This window comes from Cavia porcellus, unplaced genomic scaffold (assembly GCF_034190915.1).
Source record: "Cavia porcellus strain 051 isolate PalLab524CR breed Dunkin Hartley unplaced genomic scaffold, mCavPor4.1 scaffold_19, whole genome shotgun sequence".
NCBI lineage: Eukaryota > Metazoa > Chordata > Mammalia > Rodentia > Caviidae > Cavia > Cavia porcellus.
In genome coordinates, this window is record NW_026947502.1 from 32,129,505 (window position 1) to 32,148,413 (window position 18,909).

Genomic DNA, 18,909 nt, shown 5'->3' on the forward strand with positions numbered 1-18,909 from the left:
GTTAGGGGGACAGAGGGCGCTCAACCAGCGACCAGGCCAAACACCGTGCTCTACCACTTCTGAGCTACTAGGATTTATCGTTTGCATTTCCTTTGCCAAATAAAAAGTAAAATTAAAATAGAGTCCATGAGAAGTTGCAGGCAGCTTTGCTATGTGCTGCCCCAACAGGCCTTTGCTACTACATGTCACAAACACCTTCCCACCTCAAACATTCCATTCTGGCTCGCTTATCTGGCTTCCATAGGTCTGTGCAGGCAAAAATTTCAGGTTGTTTTTCACAATATATTATTTCTAAAGCAGTGAGTGTTACTTGGAGGGAGAGGACACCTTCATCAGCCCAGCCTCTAGTACAACTGAGGCTGAGGACCACCAGTCTAAGCTTGGTCACCCAGGACGCTACCTCCCCTTCTCTAACAGGACAATAAAGGGACACTGGCAAAACAACAACAACAAACTTTCTTACACTAAACCCTTCTACACTCCTTAACATCAATGAGTAGTACAGCCTCCCCACACCTGACGGGCACCTTCCATCTCCCACGACTGCCAGGCACCTCATATGGCCCTTTGGACACCTGGGTGTTTCCCCCAGGTCCTCATTGCTTTGCTGCTGCTATAACCAACACCCCTGACAGGAACCCGACTGCCCCTTCACTATAGCCAGCATACATCACTCCAAGGATCATCACTTTCCATGTTTATACCCATTTCCCCTGCATGGACTCTCAACTTTCCTCATCCCTGTCCCATGACGACCTGCCTTTCAAGGCCCATCTTGCAGGATCCCTGTCCCCCCATCCATGCCAGGTCACAGGAAAGTCTCTGGCCTTTGCAGGTCTATACCAGGCACTCTGGCAGTCACTTGCAACTGCCTCTGGCTGCAGCTTCACGGAGGATGGGAGTCGGCCTTCCCAAGATATACACTGGTTGCTTTACAACAAAGGGAGTGCAAAGTAGACTGAAGATTTCCAGCTCCCAATTCTCTAACTGCCATGGTTCCAGCTCCAGCAGAGAGCTGATCGGCTGTTCCTCTGGAGATGGATTAATGTGCTCAGTGACACTGGAGAAGTTATTTTGATAGTCTGAGTCTCAATTGCCTGCTAAGCAAAATGGTGGTTTGAGGAATATGAGCTCCCAAATGTAAAGCGTTTAGTCAGTAGCTGGATATGGTTAAATGCTCACCATACAGTAGATGCTTTATAACTTAAGTTTTCCAACTGTGCCTAGAACTCAAAAGCACTCCTACTGTTCCTCCGAAACATCTCAATAGGCTTCTGTTTTTTGAATCTAGAACAAGACTGCCAGGGTCTTGGGCTCTAAGACAAAGAAAATGCAACCCATTGTAAATACCCTCATTTTCTGAATGAGCAGCATACACTGACTTTATGCAGCAAGCAGACTTAACAAATAAATAGAAGTAAATAGAGATAACAGATAAATGTAACGAACATCAATTAGGATACTGACAGCAAAGAAAGTCAATAATTAGTCTTGTCCTGTGGCCCTGGCTTTCTACAAGGCTCCCCTGGCTCTTTTGGCCTAAAGTGGGAGCCCTGAAAGAAACCACTTTCTCTAAGGACCCAGAGTGATCTGCAGATAAATAGGGTGACGCCACTCTGTGAGAGAACGTGTCAGCATCAAGTACTCTTGTAGGCCTCTACAAAAGCAGCTCTGGACAAGGAATCCATGTAGTCCAACAACTAAATGCAAGAGACACTTACCTAAAAAGGAAGGGCTTGGAGTGGGAAGAGAGGAAGGGAGGGATGGAGCGAGGAAGGGAGGGAGTCAGGGTCAGAGCAGTAGGCTAAGCTGGCCGAATGGTAAATCTGAGGAGGGTTTATGTCAGCTTCTTGGCAAGCTGAACTGGAGGGGGCTGGTGGGAAGACATAGACAGAGGGAAGCTGGCTGTGATTAATACCTTTGGGTTTGTTGTCTTGCTACAATTTATTTATAGGTCTGAGGAGTGGCTTTCTGCTTTCATGATATTTTATTCTGGTTTGTAGACATAGAAGCCCTGAGACCAGGGAAAAAAAACAAGAGAAAGCAAAAGGACTGTAAAAGTGTTTTATCAGTTTCTGACTTTCTCTCTCTCTCTCTCTTTTTTCCCTTTATGAGACAGGGTTTCACCATGAGTGAAACTCAGTTTGTAGCCCATGCTGGCCTCGGACTTGCAACAATCCTCCTGCTTCAACCTCCTGAGTGCTAGGATTATAGGCATGGATCACCACCCTCTGCCAGTTGCTGATATTTTAGTGGAGATATTAGAAGAGAATTCTTACCTACTTCCTTCTCTTAGTAAGTAGTTCTTTTGGAGTATGTTTAACATCTGTTCCAAAATGCTGAAATAACTTTAACCAAGTAGGCTGCTCCTAGCCACTTCTGCTTTTCAAAGCACAGTCTAGATGGCAGTCCTCAGGAGCTTTGGGTGCAGAATGACACAGCAGCCCTTGCAACACTTTTAAAACCTTCTGTGTGCTAGTAACAGCTGCCCTCCTCCATGTTCCTGCTCAGACAAGGGATAGCCCACTATGATTCTTTGGTAACTCTAATTATGTTTCATTTAAAACTCTAGGGGTCATCCTCATCAGTTTCCTGCAGCATCTAAGATTATCAAAACTCATTCTTGTTGAAATTCATCGCCTCTCTACCTCGTCTTGCCATCTTTTAATTAAAAAAAGATACTGTAGAGTTTCGGGCTTTATGCTGGCGGTTGAGCACACATGAGGGAGGAGTGAAAGTCTCAACCCTGGACTCACCCATTTAGCAACCGATAACAGCCTCAGTCAGATATGGCTGGCAAATACTGGCTCTCAATACAAACATGTGAAAATCAGCAATGATTCCTTAGACACACAGCTCCCTATTTGGTATCCTGCACTTGGTCAGGGCTTGGAAACTCTTTCACAAGTAGGACATTTGAGATGTATTATTAAGCAAGTGAGCCAAGGGTTGAACAGTCAGGCAGTGATGAAGGCTGGATGCACAGGCACATTCTCCAAAGCACTGGCCTGGTTTCTGGTACTGTAACACACTCAGGCAGTGTGAACTATAAAGCTGCCACCCCCGAGGACAGCAGCCCAGGATGGACCCAGGATGCAAGCAGGCCTTTTCTTACAGATCCCAGTGGAGACTGGAGCCTGGCTGAAGTACTGAGGGTGTCAACAGGAGATTAGGGAAAGATCAAGATGTTCAGGCTCACCAAGGAAAGATCTTGGTCTAAGACAGTTAAGTCAGCATCTGAACAGCACATGTACCCATTATCCTCTGGACTCACTAGTTTTTGGCATTTCCTTTTCTTGATTTATCTTAAAATAAACAAGAAAAAGAATAACCTTAGAAAGATATATAAAATATACAGGAAACTCCATGATAACTGGGGTGGAGAGCACTGGGAGGAACATGTATGTCTTACTATCTTTGATTATCATGTGACTCTTACTATGAATATTAACTTATTGAAGAAAATAATTGAACAAAAGACAATGAAAGACCTAAATATATGAGAAACACATATAAGGAGACAGACCAGTGAAATAGAAAAGAAAATCCAAAATAGCCCTTGTTATATCTGAAACTCGCTGTTTTATCAAGACAGCATCTCAGATCACCAGGAGAAAAAAATGGACTACTCAATTAATTGTGTTGGGGTAACTGGGTAACTATATGAAACAAAATTAAACTGACTCCTAACTTGTACTGTATGTCAGGATAAATTCCAAATGGTTCAAAGTAAAACTATGAAAAATGAAACCATGAAAAAACACTAGGCAAAAGCATAAAATCATTCCTTTATAACTCTGGAGACAGGCAAGCTCACCTAACAGTGACTCAAGGTCCAGCAGAAATAAGACTCATAAAGACTTTATTATTATAATTATTCAGATAAATATAAAATAACTGTGTAAGATTTATTTAAGAAAAAGATCATTAAAAATAATGTGAAAATGAGATTTAAAAAATCAAGCATATTTTTAAAAGATCAAATAGAAATGAGACCATTATAACTGAAATTGAAGGTTAGCAGCTGAATTAAACAGTAAATTAAATACAGATGAAGGGAGAATTAATGAACTGGTAGATAGTTATACAAGATAGATCAAAAGTAATTATCCAGTAAGTGGTCCAAAAAGACATAAATGAAAAGTATAAATAAAATTATCAGATATAGAAAATAAGTGAAATACTAACATGTGCTTGGTTTATGTCCTACAGAGACTAGAATAAATACTATTTGAAGAAATGACCAAAAACCTTGTGAATGAGAACATTCAAAAATAGAGCTTGAGACTATTTACCGTCCAAAGATCTTCACTAAATGAAATTATAAAGCATTTTACTTCAACCACAAGTACAGATGAAAGCCCTAGATAAAAGAAGGCACATTTATTTTTGGCCATATCTTTTTTCTCATCTGAAACCAGATACAGGTTTTATGGTGCTGTGAATTTATCCACTGGCCTAAGCAAAAACATAATCCTTAATATATACCTTGTCTACCCTTTCCAGAGACCTTAATGGTACAAATGAAAACTAAAAGGGATATCGTGAGATAATAGTGAGACTCCTTAGAAATTTCCTAGGCAATACAGCTTATCTTCAAGGAAGTAATGCTTTTCAACAAGTGGTGCTAAAACATCTGAATACCCACATGCAAAAAAAAAATGAGTTTCAATACAGGCTTTACATATTTTGCAAAAATTAACTCACAATAGACCACAGACCATAAAATTCCAGAAGATAATATGGAGGAAAAAAATCTATGTGATCACAGGTTTGGTGATGACCGCACCAAAGATCCATTCACCAAAAAAAAAAAAAAAAAAAAAAAAAAAATTGATAGGTTGAATTTCATTAAAATTAAATTTTTCTACCCTGTGAAAGATACTGTCAAAGAGAATGAGATAGTAAGCTACAGACTGGAAGAAAATATTTATACAAGGATGTGATAATGCCTTTCCCTTTTCTCATCCAGTGTTATGGTTCAACTCCTGGTCCTAAAGAGAACATGGAAGTGAGAGCATTACTGTAGAGTGGGCCTGGGTCATATTTTATTTTCCTTAACAATTTTGTGGACTCCTTAGAACAACTGGATAAATCACTATATAAAAACTCAGTTTTTGAGCTCTACAGCAGATTTATGTGTCCCAGAAGAAGGCATGCTCCACTCCACATCTGAGATGAGGCAGTTGAATACTGGGGTGCTCGATGGCTTTTAGGCTCTATCCTCAATCCCTGAGACTCAACCCATCTGAGTCTGTTGACCTGCTGGCCACAGGATACCACACACGCCAGGTGACACTGCTGAGATGATTCTTTTTCAAGTGCTCCTTGAACATTTGACTACTTTAGAGTCAGTCATTCATTCTCTTAGGAGGCTGAAGAGCTGATGACATTGGATATGTGTGAACACCTCCATCCTCAACCACTTTATAATTAGCTTGGTAATATGTAGTGATGATGCTCTGCAATTGGCTGTCAATGAAGATCATCACTAATGTATGTTAATAAACCAAATAATTTAACCAAAATCTGTCTTTCACACATACATGTATATACACACCAAGGCATGCAGCGCAACTGCTATCTCTGGTGGAGTTATGAGTTTGAGCTTCTTAAATTTTCAGACATTAATTATTCCCATAACAAGAAACAGAACACACATTCAAAGGCTATATACCAAGTAACCAGCCTACTGCAATTTCTATTTCAGTGTTGCCAGCAGTTTTCTAGTTGCAATCCCCTGGCTCCTTAAAATTCATATTTGTTTTCTCTTTACTGTGTTTTGTTTTTTAAGAAAAATGAGTCGATGAAGGGCTTCGTAGAATGCAGTAATCACAGCAAGCATGAGCCTTAAGGCAGCCTGACTACTCAAGAAGGTGCTAGGAAGGATTAGCTACGTCCTGGCCTGAAATGCCAGTCTGCAGTTAGGAAAGTCATGCAAACAAGCAAGGAATGTATGTATTCAGAGGGCTTTGGAGCATCGAAGAGCCTGTCTGTTCTCTTCTTCCTGCTCTAAATTTAGCCGTGTGAGTTCTAGCACATGCTTGGTGTCCCAAATAGAAATGCAGTAAAGAGGCTTGAGACTCATTTTCAAGGTAAGTGATAGAGTTAAATGTAGGTCCCACCTACCCCAATATTCCAAATTTGTAGGATGCCTTCTTTCCCATACCAGAAGTGCCACGTGAGATGGATGCTGGCCAAAATGAATACCTATGTAACAAGATGCATTGCTGACATGAGAGAGGCCCTCTCTACTTCAAGTCGAGAAGATGGGGATGGAGATGGATTGAGGACCCACTATGTAACAGCTGACCTGAGTTACAGACCAGAGGTCAAACAAATGAAACACAGAATAAGGACAATCATTTTGTTAGCCAAAATCAGGTGGCAAGGAGTATTTCTAACAACCATCTCTTTTCCTCAGGGTTTTACTGAAGGAGACAGTCAGACCCAAGGCTGAGCCTCATTCAGTGATAAAAGCCTAAGACCACCTGGGGGAGTTTGATCCCTCTCTACATCAGAAGTTGGCCTGTGAACTTTGCAAGTCAGCAAAATACCCCTACGCAGTTTCAAACTGTATCATTTGATATCAGGCATGCTGGCTTGTTAAGAGTACAGTGGAGGTTCTGGTCATTGACAAGAGGCAGGAGAGGGAAGCCCAACATCTGAAACATGGAGGTGGGAAGAGAGGGCTTAGACAAGTAGAAAACAAAAGAGCAGGAGATTAGTAATGTACAAATTCAGATATCATCATCATTTTGTAGAACAGACCCAAGCAAGACAAGGGAAAAAAAAACCTGCAGTCACTGCCTTATCCTGTAAGAGGTGAAACCCATGACACTGGGTTTTTAACAGAGAAAACTTAGCTCAGATTCAAATCAGTGGTCACTCTGACCACAGCTTCTACAGGAGCTAATCTTAGTAGCTGGAAGCCAATGCTTTGCATCTTGCTTAATCAAGGAATCCTTTGCAGATGGACTGAATTTGTATGACAACAGAAGAAAGGCTGATAGAACAAGATGTGTGATCAGTCTACGTAATCGGGTTTCTGGATGAAAGAACAGAACAGAACAGAAAAAAAGAAAAAGTGAGGGAGAAAAAGAGGAGGGGAGGTGGGAAGAAGGAATGGTGGGAGGGAAGGAGGGACAGAAAAAAGGAAGGAAGGGAAGGAAGGAATGGAGGAAACAGGTATGAATCAAAGAAGGAGCAGACCTGTTCTCTTGGGGCTTGGGTCCAATGGCACTGAAAGCTCTTCCTCTCTGGTCAGCTCCTTGAAGGCAGCAACTCAGTCATGAATTTCAGTGTGTAGCATCCCCAAGTTAGAATATGAGAGACTCAATTTAGAAGTATGGCTTCCCAAGGTAACTGCCTCACTTAACTGCCTCATCCCAGTGCCTTCTGCATGCTGGAGCTGGTATGGAGCAGGAAGATCTAGAGCTTCCTATCAGTTAAGCTTTGTGCCAATGTCATGACAAGCAGACCTAAGATCATCCTATAAGCAACTTCCTATTTGTTTATCTTAATCTTCCTCATGTACTGCTCTTTTGCTCCTACACTGTGGGTCTCAGGTACTAACTCACCTTTTAGTTCTGTCTTGTTCTCTTCCTGGTTTGTAGGCTTGTATGTCTCAAACATTAAAGCAAATTCCACAGGGGTGAAGGTCATACCATGTGTTTCTTATGTCACATCCCTAAACACCTCAGCATTATCAGCACTACGCTAGGCTCAGAGGAAAGGCACCAGAATTTTCTTGGACTGAACGAGTCATGCTTCTTTAAAATATCATTAATCAAAAAAAGTCGCACAATATCATGGGGCAAAGATGATGGCCGGGCAGAAGTTATTCTCAGCTGCCTCACCCACTTATTGAGTGTTAACTATGAATACTAGATAAAGCAGTCCTCATGCATGCCTAAGAGGAGGGGCTGCTAGGATCCCTAGGGTGAAACGTCAAGAGTCAGTGGGCAAGAGAACAGAGGAAGGTCCTGAGAGTACTGGTCACTGAGGAGAAAGACCATAGCATACTCCTCAGCCACAACTCTGGGAAGGATCAGGTAGGGATTGGTGCCGGGCACACAGAGATCTAGGAAAGGAGCTGCCTGACTGTCAGACCATGCTTGCTCCAGATGTTGGCTTTTCCTTGTAAGTCAGGTGGATGCCTGGGCTCTGCAGGCAAGAGGAGAAATAGATGCCAACTTCAAATTTACAGCAAGATGCAAGGCTGTCACATCCTGTCTGTATCTCTCCTTGAGAGAGATAAGGAGGAACCTTTGCGTGGCCTTCAGCCCCCAAGAATATGCTCTTCCATGGGGCTGGGGATTTAGCTCAGCGGCATAAGCACCTGCCTTGCAAAGAGGCAGTCGTGAGTTCGATCCCTGGTACTGATAAAAAAGAAAAAGACAAAAAAAAAAAAAGAATATGCTCTTCCAGTGGACCACGGAGCTGGTGTGGCCTGCAGGGTGGCATCAGCTCATGCTTAGTACTCATGTAACACAGGCGCAGGGCCAGCTCCTGGTAAACCTGAAAAGTCCTTCACAGTTTCCATAAATGTAACATAAGAGGCCATCAAAGAAAGTTTGGGAAGAGGAAGTCTTGAGAGGCTGGTGTGATGTAGGCTTTAGGAGAAAAGGTCTAGTGGTTGTTCCAGAGGGAGTAGGCCTGGAGCTCCCAAGACATTCTATGGGTACCTGGAGTGGCACCATGGGTTTGGACCAAATGGAATGACAACAGGTCCAAGTAGTCAGCAACAGCTCCCTTCACCATCTCCAAAAGAAGTGGGGAGCCCAGTCGCCTTGGCAGCTAGGACTGGATCACTAGGGACCTCCCCTACCTTGGTGCTCTAACCCTAATGTCAGTATATGGACACACACAACATGCAGAACAATGAATTTACATTCAGCTGTCACTTTAGCCTCATAACAGCCACCAGGAGCCGTGACTATAACTTTCATTTTGCAGATGATAAAACTGTAGCAGTGGTAACTTGCCCAAGGCCATATATAAAAAAATGGCAGCTCCTGGTAAGTGCGAGGTCATGAGTTTGATCCCTGGTACCAAAAAAAAGGAAGCTCTGCACCAAGGTCCAGCTTCTTAACTGCCCAACTTTAGAACACAGCAAAACCCCAGGTATCCCCAGGGGTAGTCACCAAGGAGATGCCAGCTCCCTGATTTAGAAGGTGGCTCTGTAGCTCAGCATTCCTGTTAGCAACTCCAGAGCCTCTGGCCCTTTCCCCATTCCTTTGCTGGAGCTTTCTGAAGGTAGAAAGTCAGCCCCACAATTTCCACTAGGTGTCCATGTAGCCCACTCATATCACCATGCCTGCAACTGTTTATGCCACCTGTGCAGTATAGAGAAGAAAAAAAATCCCATTTGTAGGGTCTTTGGGCAACTAGACAGAGTGCTCTAGTAACACCATCTTCTAGAAAATGTTTTCTGATGCCCACTCCATTTCCTGCCTCATAGCACAAGTGGTCCTGTCTCTTCATAGACTATTTTTTTTTAGCTATACCTGTCTCTGGACAGAAAGCTGTCTGAAAATGGGTCTGGTACATATCCGTGCACCAGTGAGGACCCACGGAATGGGTAGGATGTCTCTTAGACACAACTGTGTTAGGGCATGATGTCTGGGCCACACATCTGACTAGACTCTAAATTGCTGGAGGGCCAGGCCTCCTCTATTTCCCCTTCTCTGTAGCATCTTCAGGTACATCAAAGAATCAGGAGGATGGCAAAGCCCCTCTCCAGCCCTCACAGTGCCACCTGGCCCATTTCTTCCCTACACCTTAGTTAATGTATCCCTCTCAGTAAAGCTTCCCTTGGCAACCGATCTCCAGACCTCTGGCTTGCCTGGGTACTCCTCTGGCCTGTTCATGTGACCGCCCCAGGCCCTTGTTATAGTCTATACCTATCTAGGTTGGCTGGTTGTCTTTCTCCCAGACTAGGTTTTGAGTTCTTTGTTAAAACAGTAGGTGCTCAGAATGTGTGGGGGGATGAGTAAGAAAAGGTCTCAGAAAAATAATGCAGAGTAGAAAGCAGGTTTGGTCTACCTTTCCTTCTGACTCAGGTGTCTAAAACAATATTCACAGTTAACAGATCCCAAGACCCTGCCAATATCCATGTACTCCTACATCCTGGCTCAACAGGCTGAGTGCTATCACCTTGCAAGAACCGTGAGTGGGCAGCACGGCTCTGAGAGCCATTCTCCCCATATGCAGCCTAGGACTTAGCTTCTGTCCTATCAGAAAACTGAACAAGTGACCACAGGAGTGAAAGCATAGCACTGACCCCTCAGTACATTTCAAGGTCACTTGGGCCCATCCCTGTGGGAAGCAGGGCAGATAGTGGGCAAGAGTTATGTCAATAACACAGTGCTGAGTGCAGAAAAAGGAAGTGGCCCAGGTTTATAAGCCTGCCAGAAAAACTTTATAGAACTTAAAAAGTATAGACTAATCATACTACTCTTTAACATGCCACAGCAAGGAATCACTTCAAGGTGCTCTACCAGCTGCAGTGATGGGTTCCCACTCTCCTCTGTGGCCAGTATCACACACGGGGATAGCTGGGACAGGGACAAGTATGAGCCCGTCCCTCATGACTAGGTTTGCTCTCAGGGAGAGCATTGGCTTTGGTCTAACAAGAAAGAGAGCAGGATGCAGTCCAACTGTTTGGCTGCCTGTTTGGAAGAAGCACCCTATCTTGCTGAGTCTTCTCCTTCAGGTTGCAAGAATCAGGGGTGCTTCCTGACACTTACAAAACCTACCCATCAGATACCAAGCAGTAGTGGCAAAAGCATTACAAAAGAGCAGGAGAATCAAGCCTTCTCAATCTCTTAAAGGTTATCTGTGACCCTAGGCAAGTCCTTTTAGCTTTGAGACCTAGTTTTCTCATTAAAAATGAGGGTAGCACCTCTCCCTTTTCAGCTGGTCTCCAAAATTTTTATGAAGCTAGAAATAAGATTATATCTGTGAAAATGACCAAGAAACCCCAGGAGAGATAGCTGTTTGCAAAACTGGGGCAAGGAAAGTCCAAAGTGAAATCATACTGTATTGGAAAGCAAAAAACAGGTAGCAAAACTGATGGAGATGCAGAAAAAGACCACCAGCTTGAATTTGAAACAATTTGAGCATAAAAGGACAGAAGTGGAGTATAGTCCACTAAACAACCCATGAGCCAACACCGACAGTACAAGATAAAAAGAAGGGAAAGGTAGAGGAAAAGGTCTTATTTATAGGGGAATGCTATCCAAGAAATGCAGAAATGAAAGAAATGGGAAAATGTGTATTTCATAATCATACTGATAACAACAGATTCAGGTAAGATCATCATGGGAAGCTCAAGCCACTGGGTAAAAGACTTGATGTAAGATGTCAGAAATCCAAAAGAAGCACCTGAAAGTACACACTAAATATTATCAGTGATGGGAAGAGGCCCCACCCCCTCCAGGCGCCTCCTGACATCATGCACAGAGAAGGACTTGACACCAGTGCTTCTCCTGCCTAACATGACCTAAAGCTCTAATCTGGAGGCCATCCCAGGCGCAAGGACATTCTGCCAAACAACTGGCTTGGGCTCTTCAAAAATGTCAACATTGGGAAAGATTTAAAACAAAATGTAGGAAACCTAGAGAAATGACTAGCAAAATGTGATAGCCAATTTCAGCATATGATTCTGAAACAGATCTTAGAGAAAAAAAACCCAAAAACATTCATAAAGAATGTTCAACTGAAGAAATTTCAAAATGAACTATTTAACACATAGTAGCCAAAAAATAGACATATATATAATAAGCATATATATATATACTGAGAAGCATCCACATGTACGTACCTGCCATGTGTGTAAAACACATACACACACTTATGAGCAAATGGGGAAAAATATTATCAAGTGATGAATCTAAGTAAAAATGACAACCATTGTGCTACTCTTGTAACTTTTCCATAGGTTTTAAATGCTTTGTCTTCTGAAAAGAAAACAATCAGAAAAGGTCCTGTAAATCCTCAGGGAGTTATGGGCATTGCCACATCTGAGCCCCTGGTGTCCGTGGCTGACTCATGCACACTCACCTGTCAGGTACTCCAGGACAGCAGCCATGTACACAGGTGCCCCTACTCCAATCCTGTACTTGGGGTGGCCCTTCTTGATGTACCGCAGCATCCGCCCCACAGGGAAGATGACGCCTGCCTTGGCAGACCGGGAGGTCTTGGTGGACTTCTTCTTCCCACCTCGGCTCGACATGGCGGTGGCCCTGGAAGCGGATCAGTAAGCACTGTGAAGGCAAGAAACACACTCATGAGGGTCACTGAGGACAGTGCGTCCCCTTCTCCCCAGGACACTCTTGTCCCCTACAGGTACAAATCGGTCAGCAGACATCACTGCACGTAGCTGCTGAGCCTCTGAGTCCAGTTATGTATGCACTCCACTGCAGCTGCTTGGCCCAGGAAAAAAGGACAGTGAAGCTTTGAACATTTTATACCAAGACATCAATTTTATCGGTCGCTTCCATTTAGATGTTAATACTGACAATAACTGCTCATAAGTGCCTTGCCTTTATGCCTCATGATGTAAAAGAAAATGGGATTTCCTTGGCTATATTCTACACACTTGTTTAATAATTGCATTTTCATACACTTGAGATTGAGGTTAATAATTTTGCAGGAAAAAGGGAAATTGTGTTGCTTGCATTTACAATAAAGATTTAAAGCCAAATTCCTTCTGTGATAGAAAGCAGAGTCTCTTCTTTACACCTCTGATCTGTGAGAGGCATGAGCAGCATGCAGCAGTTAGGGCTGTGTGTAGTAAGGTTAGATGAGGCCCTCTGAGCACATTCAGCCTGCTGAGTGGGCCTATCTTTAGAGAAGAGGAAAAGGTGCCTTCCTGATCCTCCCTTATCGCCATCCTAACAGCCCCAGTGCAGAGGATGCCTTCCTCAACCACAGGACTCTTCCCGCTAATCACCATCTTAACCAAGTGGCCACAGACATTCCCTGCAAAGAGCTTCTTCCCTAGCCCCACTCTCCTGAAGTCCACTTTCTAATATAGGACAGGGCAATCTTTGTGCACACACATGGGGACATGCCCTGGCACCAGTTCAAAAGCCCTCCAGGGCTGCCACAAGTCCCAAGATAAAATTCGGCCCCTTGGCCACCATGCAGTACCTAAGAAATCTAGGTCTGGCACATCTCAGCTTTGCCTTGTGCTACTTGTAGACTAAAATTGGTCACAGGAGGCTTAGGGGTTTACCCCTAGATGCTCTTCTACCCCTTTCTTCTTGCCTTTGTAGTGAGTTTCCTTTGGCCAGAGCCCCTTTGTCCTTCACACTTGTCCTCTGCCCTCTGCCAATCCATCTTTGAGTTCTTGGATCCTGCTGCTACATCCTAAAGCATATACTTCAGGAACTATACTAAGTAGATGTGGTCCCTGCCCTCTTGAAGTAATAGGGGGATAAATACATAACCATACAATCATTTAAATGATAATCACAAGGTGTGCTTCGAAGGACCAGTGCAGGCTACTGGGAGAGGGGATGTGAAGGGCCTCAGCCTATTTTGAAATCCATTTTGATGCTTCACTATAGAACATCTATGCTTACGTCACTGACCAAATGCAAAGATTTCTGTACTGGGATCAGGATCCATGTGTGTAAGTCCCTCAACCCCAACAGGTCATGTCTATGTGACTGGATGTCGCAGGGTTAAGAATTCCTTGTCCCATTGACATTCAATTTCATACTCAAATCATGGTCCATACTTGACATATTGGTGACTCCAAGAGCAACCTAAGTCATCTTTCTGGAAGAGAGATGGCTGTGAGGGCAACAGACACTAGAATCCCTAAGCACTATGGGGCAGCTGTGCCATTAGGTCTAGCAGGGCTAAGGTGGTTCAAGGCTCTGAGATGAGAGCCCTGAGTTCTGACTTACAGAGATACCAACTCTTAATGCCTCAGAGTGCTACAGAGAGACTCAGAAGGGCTGGAGCTTTTTAACATAACTAATTGCCTCCATTTCTTGCAGCACTGTGCTGTTTTAAGATATCCTCTGCAGATACCTGCGCTCACCCTGAGCAGCCAATGGTCCGCGTGTACGCCTGACTTTTAGGGAGAGCTGTTACTGGCTTCCTGGTAGTCTTTGACTTTACTACAAATGGGTTTTACAGCCCAACAGCCCCACACCTTTGGATTAAAAGGTTTTAATCCAAATGTCTCCTCTTTCAGCATGGGAAGCCTGTAGTCAGGGATGATGACCAAGTTTAGCCCCTTCCTAACTAGAATAGGCTTCAGCTCTGCTCCTCACAGATCTGCTGGCTACCTGGAGCTGCCCCTGCAGAAAGTGGACTCTCTACACCTCCAGAGAGGCCATTAGTATGGGGACCTGGCAAGGCTTACACATATTTACTCCTGAAGAGTGGTGCTCCTGTGTTTCCCTCCTCTGACTGCAGTCTTGTGAACACGCTAGTGACTCTGGCCTCTACCTGTGTGCATGCCTGGCTGCTGGGTCCCAGAGTTGGTTCTGACTGCCTGTCAGTCATATGGCACCTCGAATGCCTCTGGCTCTTTTGGTCTTATCTGTGGCAACATTATGCACCATGCAACTCTACTCAGCCTGGCCCCTACTTCCCTTCCTACCACACAGCACCCAAGTGTCAGCCAAGCTCTGTCAAGACTGTGTGCAAATCCTCTCATTTCTCACCCCCTCCTTGACTTGCTTCAGCCTCATCGCTCCAATTTTCTTCAGCACCAGGCTTTCTCCACAGACACCTCTGCCCATTCTGATGGCTCCTATTACCCTGAGCTTGGAGCCAGCCACAAACAGCAATCTTCAACGACTTCTGTAGCACAACTTCTTAGCACTCGTCCTTAGGTTCAGATATTCAGACCATTCCTGACTTTCTGAACCTGTCCCTATGCTGTGTCAAGAATGTCTTTTTCAAATGTGCCGTTTCTCCTGCTTGGGATGTCCTCTGTCCTCTTGTGAACCTGCCCAGTAGATGTACCCACGTGCCCCGTCTCAGAGGCTTCTTGGATCATGCCACAGTCTGAACTGCCAACTGCTCTATCTTCCCACAGCACATATCCCAGCACATGTCTGTGTGCCTGCCTCCCCAGCTCTACTGAACTGCAAGCAGCTGGATGCAATTCACTGCCATTAACCAACCCTTCCTGAGTCCTAGGAAAGGTCTCCCAGGTAGTGATGGATCTGCCACTGCACCCTATTGGCAAAAGAGCACCTTGATGCCTCATCTGGGGTTAAGACTTCTCTCCAATGTATCAGTCCCAAGTCTTTATCACGACCAGGGGACTGTCTCGCAGAGATTCCTTTCTTATCATTCCCCATAGTTAGTACTCTTTCTGCACTAACTATAGTTCCCTAAGCTACCAGAGAATTGTGACCAAGCCTTGCAGTACCATGACATCCAGCAGCATGTGGTGGTTTTTAAACTCCTCTGGAAAATCATTTCATGACCATGAAACCAGAGAAAGCAAAGAGTGTGCCAGGGCTGCCTGCTCTTGAGCGGTCTCCGCAGGCATAGGCAGCTCTGGCAGCTCTAATGTGGGGACAGACACTGGTTGTGAGGAAAATGGCTGTTGAGTACCATGATCAATAACTACAAGTCTGAAGCCAGAATGACTTAACTCTAATCATGGCTTTGCAGTTACTGGAACTGTGGGCTTTGGCATGTGATTTAACCCCTCAGAATCTTCCTGTGTCAAGCAGAGATGATAATTGAAAAGACCTAAAAAGGTTGGTGACACTATTAATTAGTGTGTGTATGGGGTCTCTCAATAAGTGAGTGCTCAGTAGTTAATAAAAACAACAGTTTGTGTAAGATTTTAAAAGTCCCTCTCTTACAGAATATTTCTTAGATTTTTTTTGTACTAGTGAAGAATTTGCCAGGATGCCATACTAACTAAGTGCCTAAACTTATTTCTCACTCATGAAAAGTCTTGCTATGTTTGGATGTCATTTGTGCCCCAGAGGTCCACATGTCAAAAGATTGGTCCCAGTGTCATGATGTTAAGAAATGACAGGACCTTTAACAGGTGGAGCAGTTATTCCTGGTTCCCCTATAAATTGTTCTCTGGCTTCCTAGTTCACAATGTGCCCTTTCCCTCTCCCATGTGCTCCCACACTATGATGCCATCTGCCATGAGGTGGTCACCAGAGCTAAGCTGACTATGGCATTATATCCTTGAATCTCTGGAACTCCAAATTAAATAAACTTCTTTTCTTTGCAAAATTACCTAGCTTCAGGTATTCATTATAGCCACAGAAAATGGACTGATACAAGTCTAAAACAAGTTTCCATGTATCTCTTCCACGAAATGATTTCTGAGGCCAGACTCTGCCTAACTTACGACTCTGACATCTTCAATGCCTGATTCCCAAGACTGCCACGGAAGGGAAAACATGGTGGAGGATAACATGTGGAGTTTTAATGAGTTAGGCCTGAAAATGAGGTACACTACTACTGATCCTGACCCATCACTTGGAACTTGATCACCTGGCCACATCTTATTATGAAAGACTGGGAGAGGCACACTAGTTATTTGTTCTGGAAAAAAAAAGAGGAAATAGCGCTGTCACATGATAAATCAGTTTGAAAGCTGGCCCTGAAGCCATCATCTTAATGACCAGCCAAAACTGGCTGGGCTGTTTGACCGTTGTCTTGCATGCAAGTCTGAAATGAGGACTGACAATCCTACATCATAAATAAAGTGACTTCCTAGGGATTCTGCCCCTTTTTAGGGCATTGATGGTACTCGCAGAACTGCTATACTATCCGGTCAAATGACAAAGATGTGTCTTTCTTTGCTGAACTTGTTGTCTAGGAGGGTACCTCACTCAGTCAACCAGGAGTCCCTGACATGGTGAAACCAGTTATCGTTGTGCAGTGGCCTGGTGCCCCTGCTATCACCAGGTGCCTCTGATGCCTAAACAGTACATGAAAATCCCATGACTGATACTAAAGCAAGCTCTGCAACCATTATCTCTGCTACAGTTTGGACATAGCTTCAGTGTCTCCAAAGGTTTCATATGCTGGATCTCCTTTCTGAGCTAATAAGTGAATGGAAACTTAATGTAACTGTGATGTTTAGAGGTGGAATCTTTGGAAATGGATTAGAATTAGATAAAATGACTAGGGAAGAGTCCCCATGTTGAATTCTGATAGCTTTAAAAGGAGAGACACCAGAGGAGACACACATATACAGGTATGCTCCCTGTCTCTGCCATCTGATGCTCTGCACCACCTCAGTACTCTGCCATCAGGAAAGCCATCACCAGACAAGGCCCATTGAACTTGCACCTCTGGAACCATAAGCCAAAGTAAACCTCTTAGCTTTATAAAGTAGCCTAACCTAGATATTTTGTTATAATAATTAAAAACAGATTAATATACTCTATAGCCTCTCCAACTATAAACCAGTAAGAACCATAAGCCAAACCAGAACCATATGCCAAAATAAACCTCTTAGCTTTATAAAGTAGCTCACCCTAGATACAGTAATATCTCAGTTCACGAACACTTCTGTTTGTGGACAATTTGGTTCCTGAACCGAAGCATTCCACAAAAAATTCCCTTCATTTGTGAACTCTGCATCAGTTGACAAATATGATCACAGCCATCTTTCACGTGCCAACACTAATGCAATCAATCTTACCCCAAATCATGGAAAAAATGAAGTTCACAAACCAAGGGGGCACTGTATTTTGTAACAGTAATTAACAAATAGATGAACATACTCTCCAACTTCTCCATCACAATAAACATAGAGCTTTGCAGAAACTCAAAGCTTACCTAAAGATAAGTTGATGGAAAAGGGCTATAGAAAGAGATAAACCAGGCTAGATTGAGAAGTCAGTCTCTGACCACAGGCTCCTCAACAACCAAGATGTGACTGAGAGAATACAATCCGTCCTTAGAGCTCAGGGTGCTGTAGAAGACAAGCTGTGAGGATCCTGTGAACAGGATGGATATGAAAACAGGACAGTAGGGGTGGAGAACAGAGGTGTCACAGATACCCTGCCACGACTTCCAACTCTACTGCTTGCAAACTACCTCCTCTTCCATTTCCATGCTTCAGCACCTGCAGCTGGCTCAGTCTGAAATACCTTCCCTGATTCTGTCTGGAGAAGTCCTATCTACTGATTCCAGCGCCTTCTCTGCTGGTGAGACCCATCAAGGAGTTCCCTCCTCTGCATTCATAATGTGGCTGTGGCTTCTGCTCTTCTCAGTCTAGTTTGGGGCAATCCAGTACCCAGAACCGCTGGCCTCTAACTCGTCTCTCTGTTTCTTGCAACCAGAGCTCCTCTGCCAAATCACTTTCAGTTCCCCCAGTAGACGTGCCTATTGCAGCCTCTGGGGCCTCGCTAAAAATGTTTTATCATCTCTCTCTGCCTGACCCTATTCTTTAATATATTTTCTTTCCTCAATTTTATGTACTCTGCAAATGTAGTTTTCAGTCCTTCCAACGTGATTGCTCCTCCACATCTAATTTATACATAAATTCTAAAGCCAGTTACCCTATCTTTAGCACTTGTTACACTGTATCATCATTTCCTGTTTATGTCTTGATGAACCAATTTGCTTGCTCACCACTGTATGTCCAAGCATGCTAGCTGGACTGCAATTGATCAGATGGCATTTACACTGGTTGGGGTCCTCTTCACAAAGATGGTAGCAGTTCCAAAGGCAAAGACTCAGAACTGTGGCCAGTAGGACCATTCATTTACACATGCTTGGTCAAACTGCTGTGGGAGCCCAGACCCTCAAAACTCAGGGATCTTGTGGAGCTACCTTAGGAATTTCCAACAAGGGAAATTCCAATGCCCTGAGAGCTGGGTCTTAAGTCACACATAGGCTAGGTTAGGGCTCTGTGACAATTCTATGATTCTAGCAACTTGTCCT

At 43.8% G+C, this 18,909-nt stretch overlaps 1 protein-coding gene across 4 annotated transcripts in view; it reads right to left on the reverse strand.

The window, feature by feature from the left end:
* The window catches only part of LOC100731481 (core histone macro-H2A.1), a 60,007-nt gene that overhangs the window by 37,184 nt on the left and 3,914 nt on the right, over positions 1-18,909 (reverse strand). For all 4 annotated transcript variants that reach the window (XM_063230917.1, XM_063230915.1, XM_063230916.1 and 1 more), the window contains exon 2: positions 12,067-12,269. In XM_063230917.1, coding sequence (XP_063086987.1) covers positions 12,067-12,238 — 172 coding nt within the window. In that variant the 5' untranslated portion in view covers positions 12,239-12,269. The remainder of the gene's footprint in view (positions 1-12,066; positions 12,270-18,909) is intronic.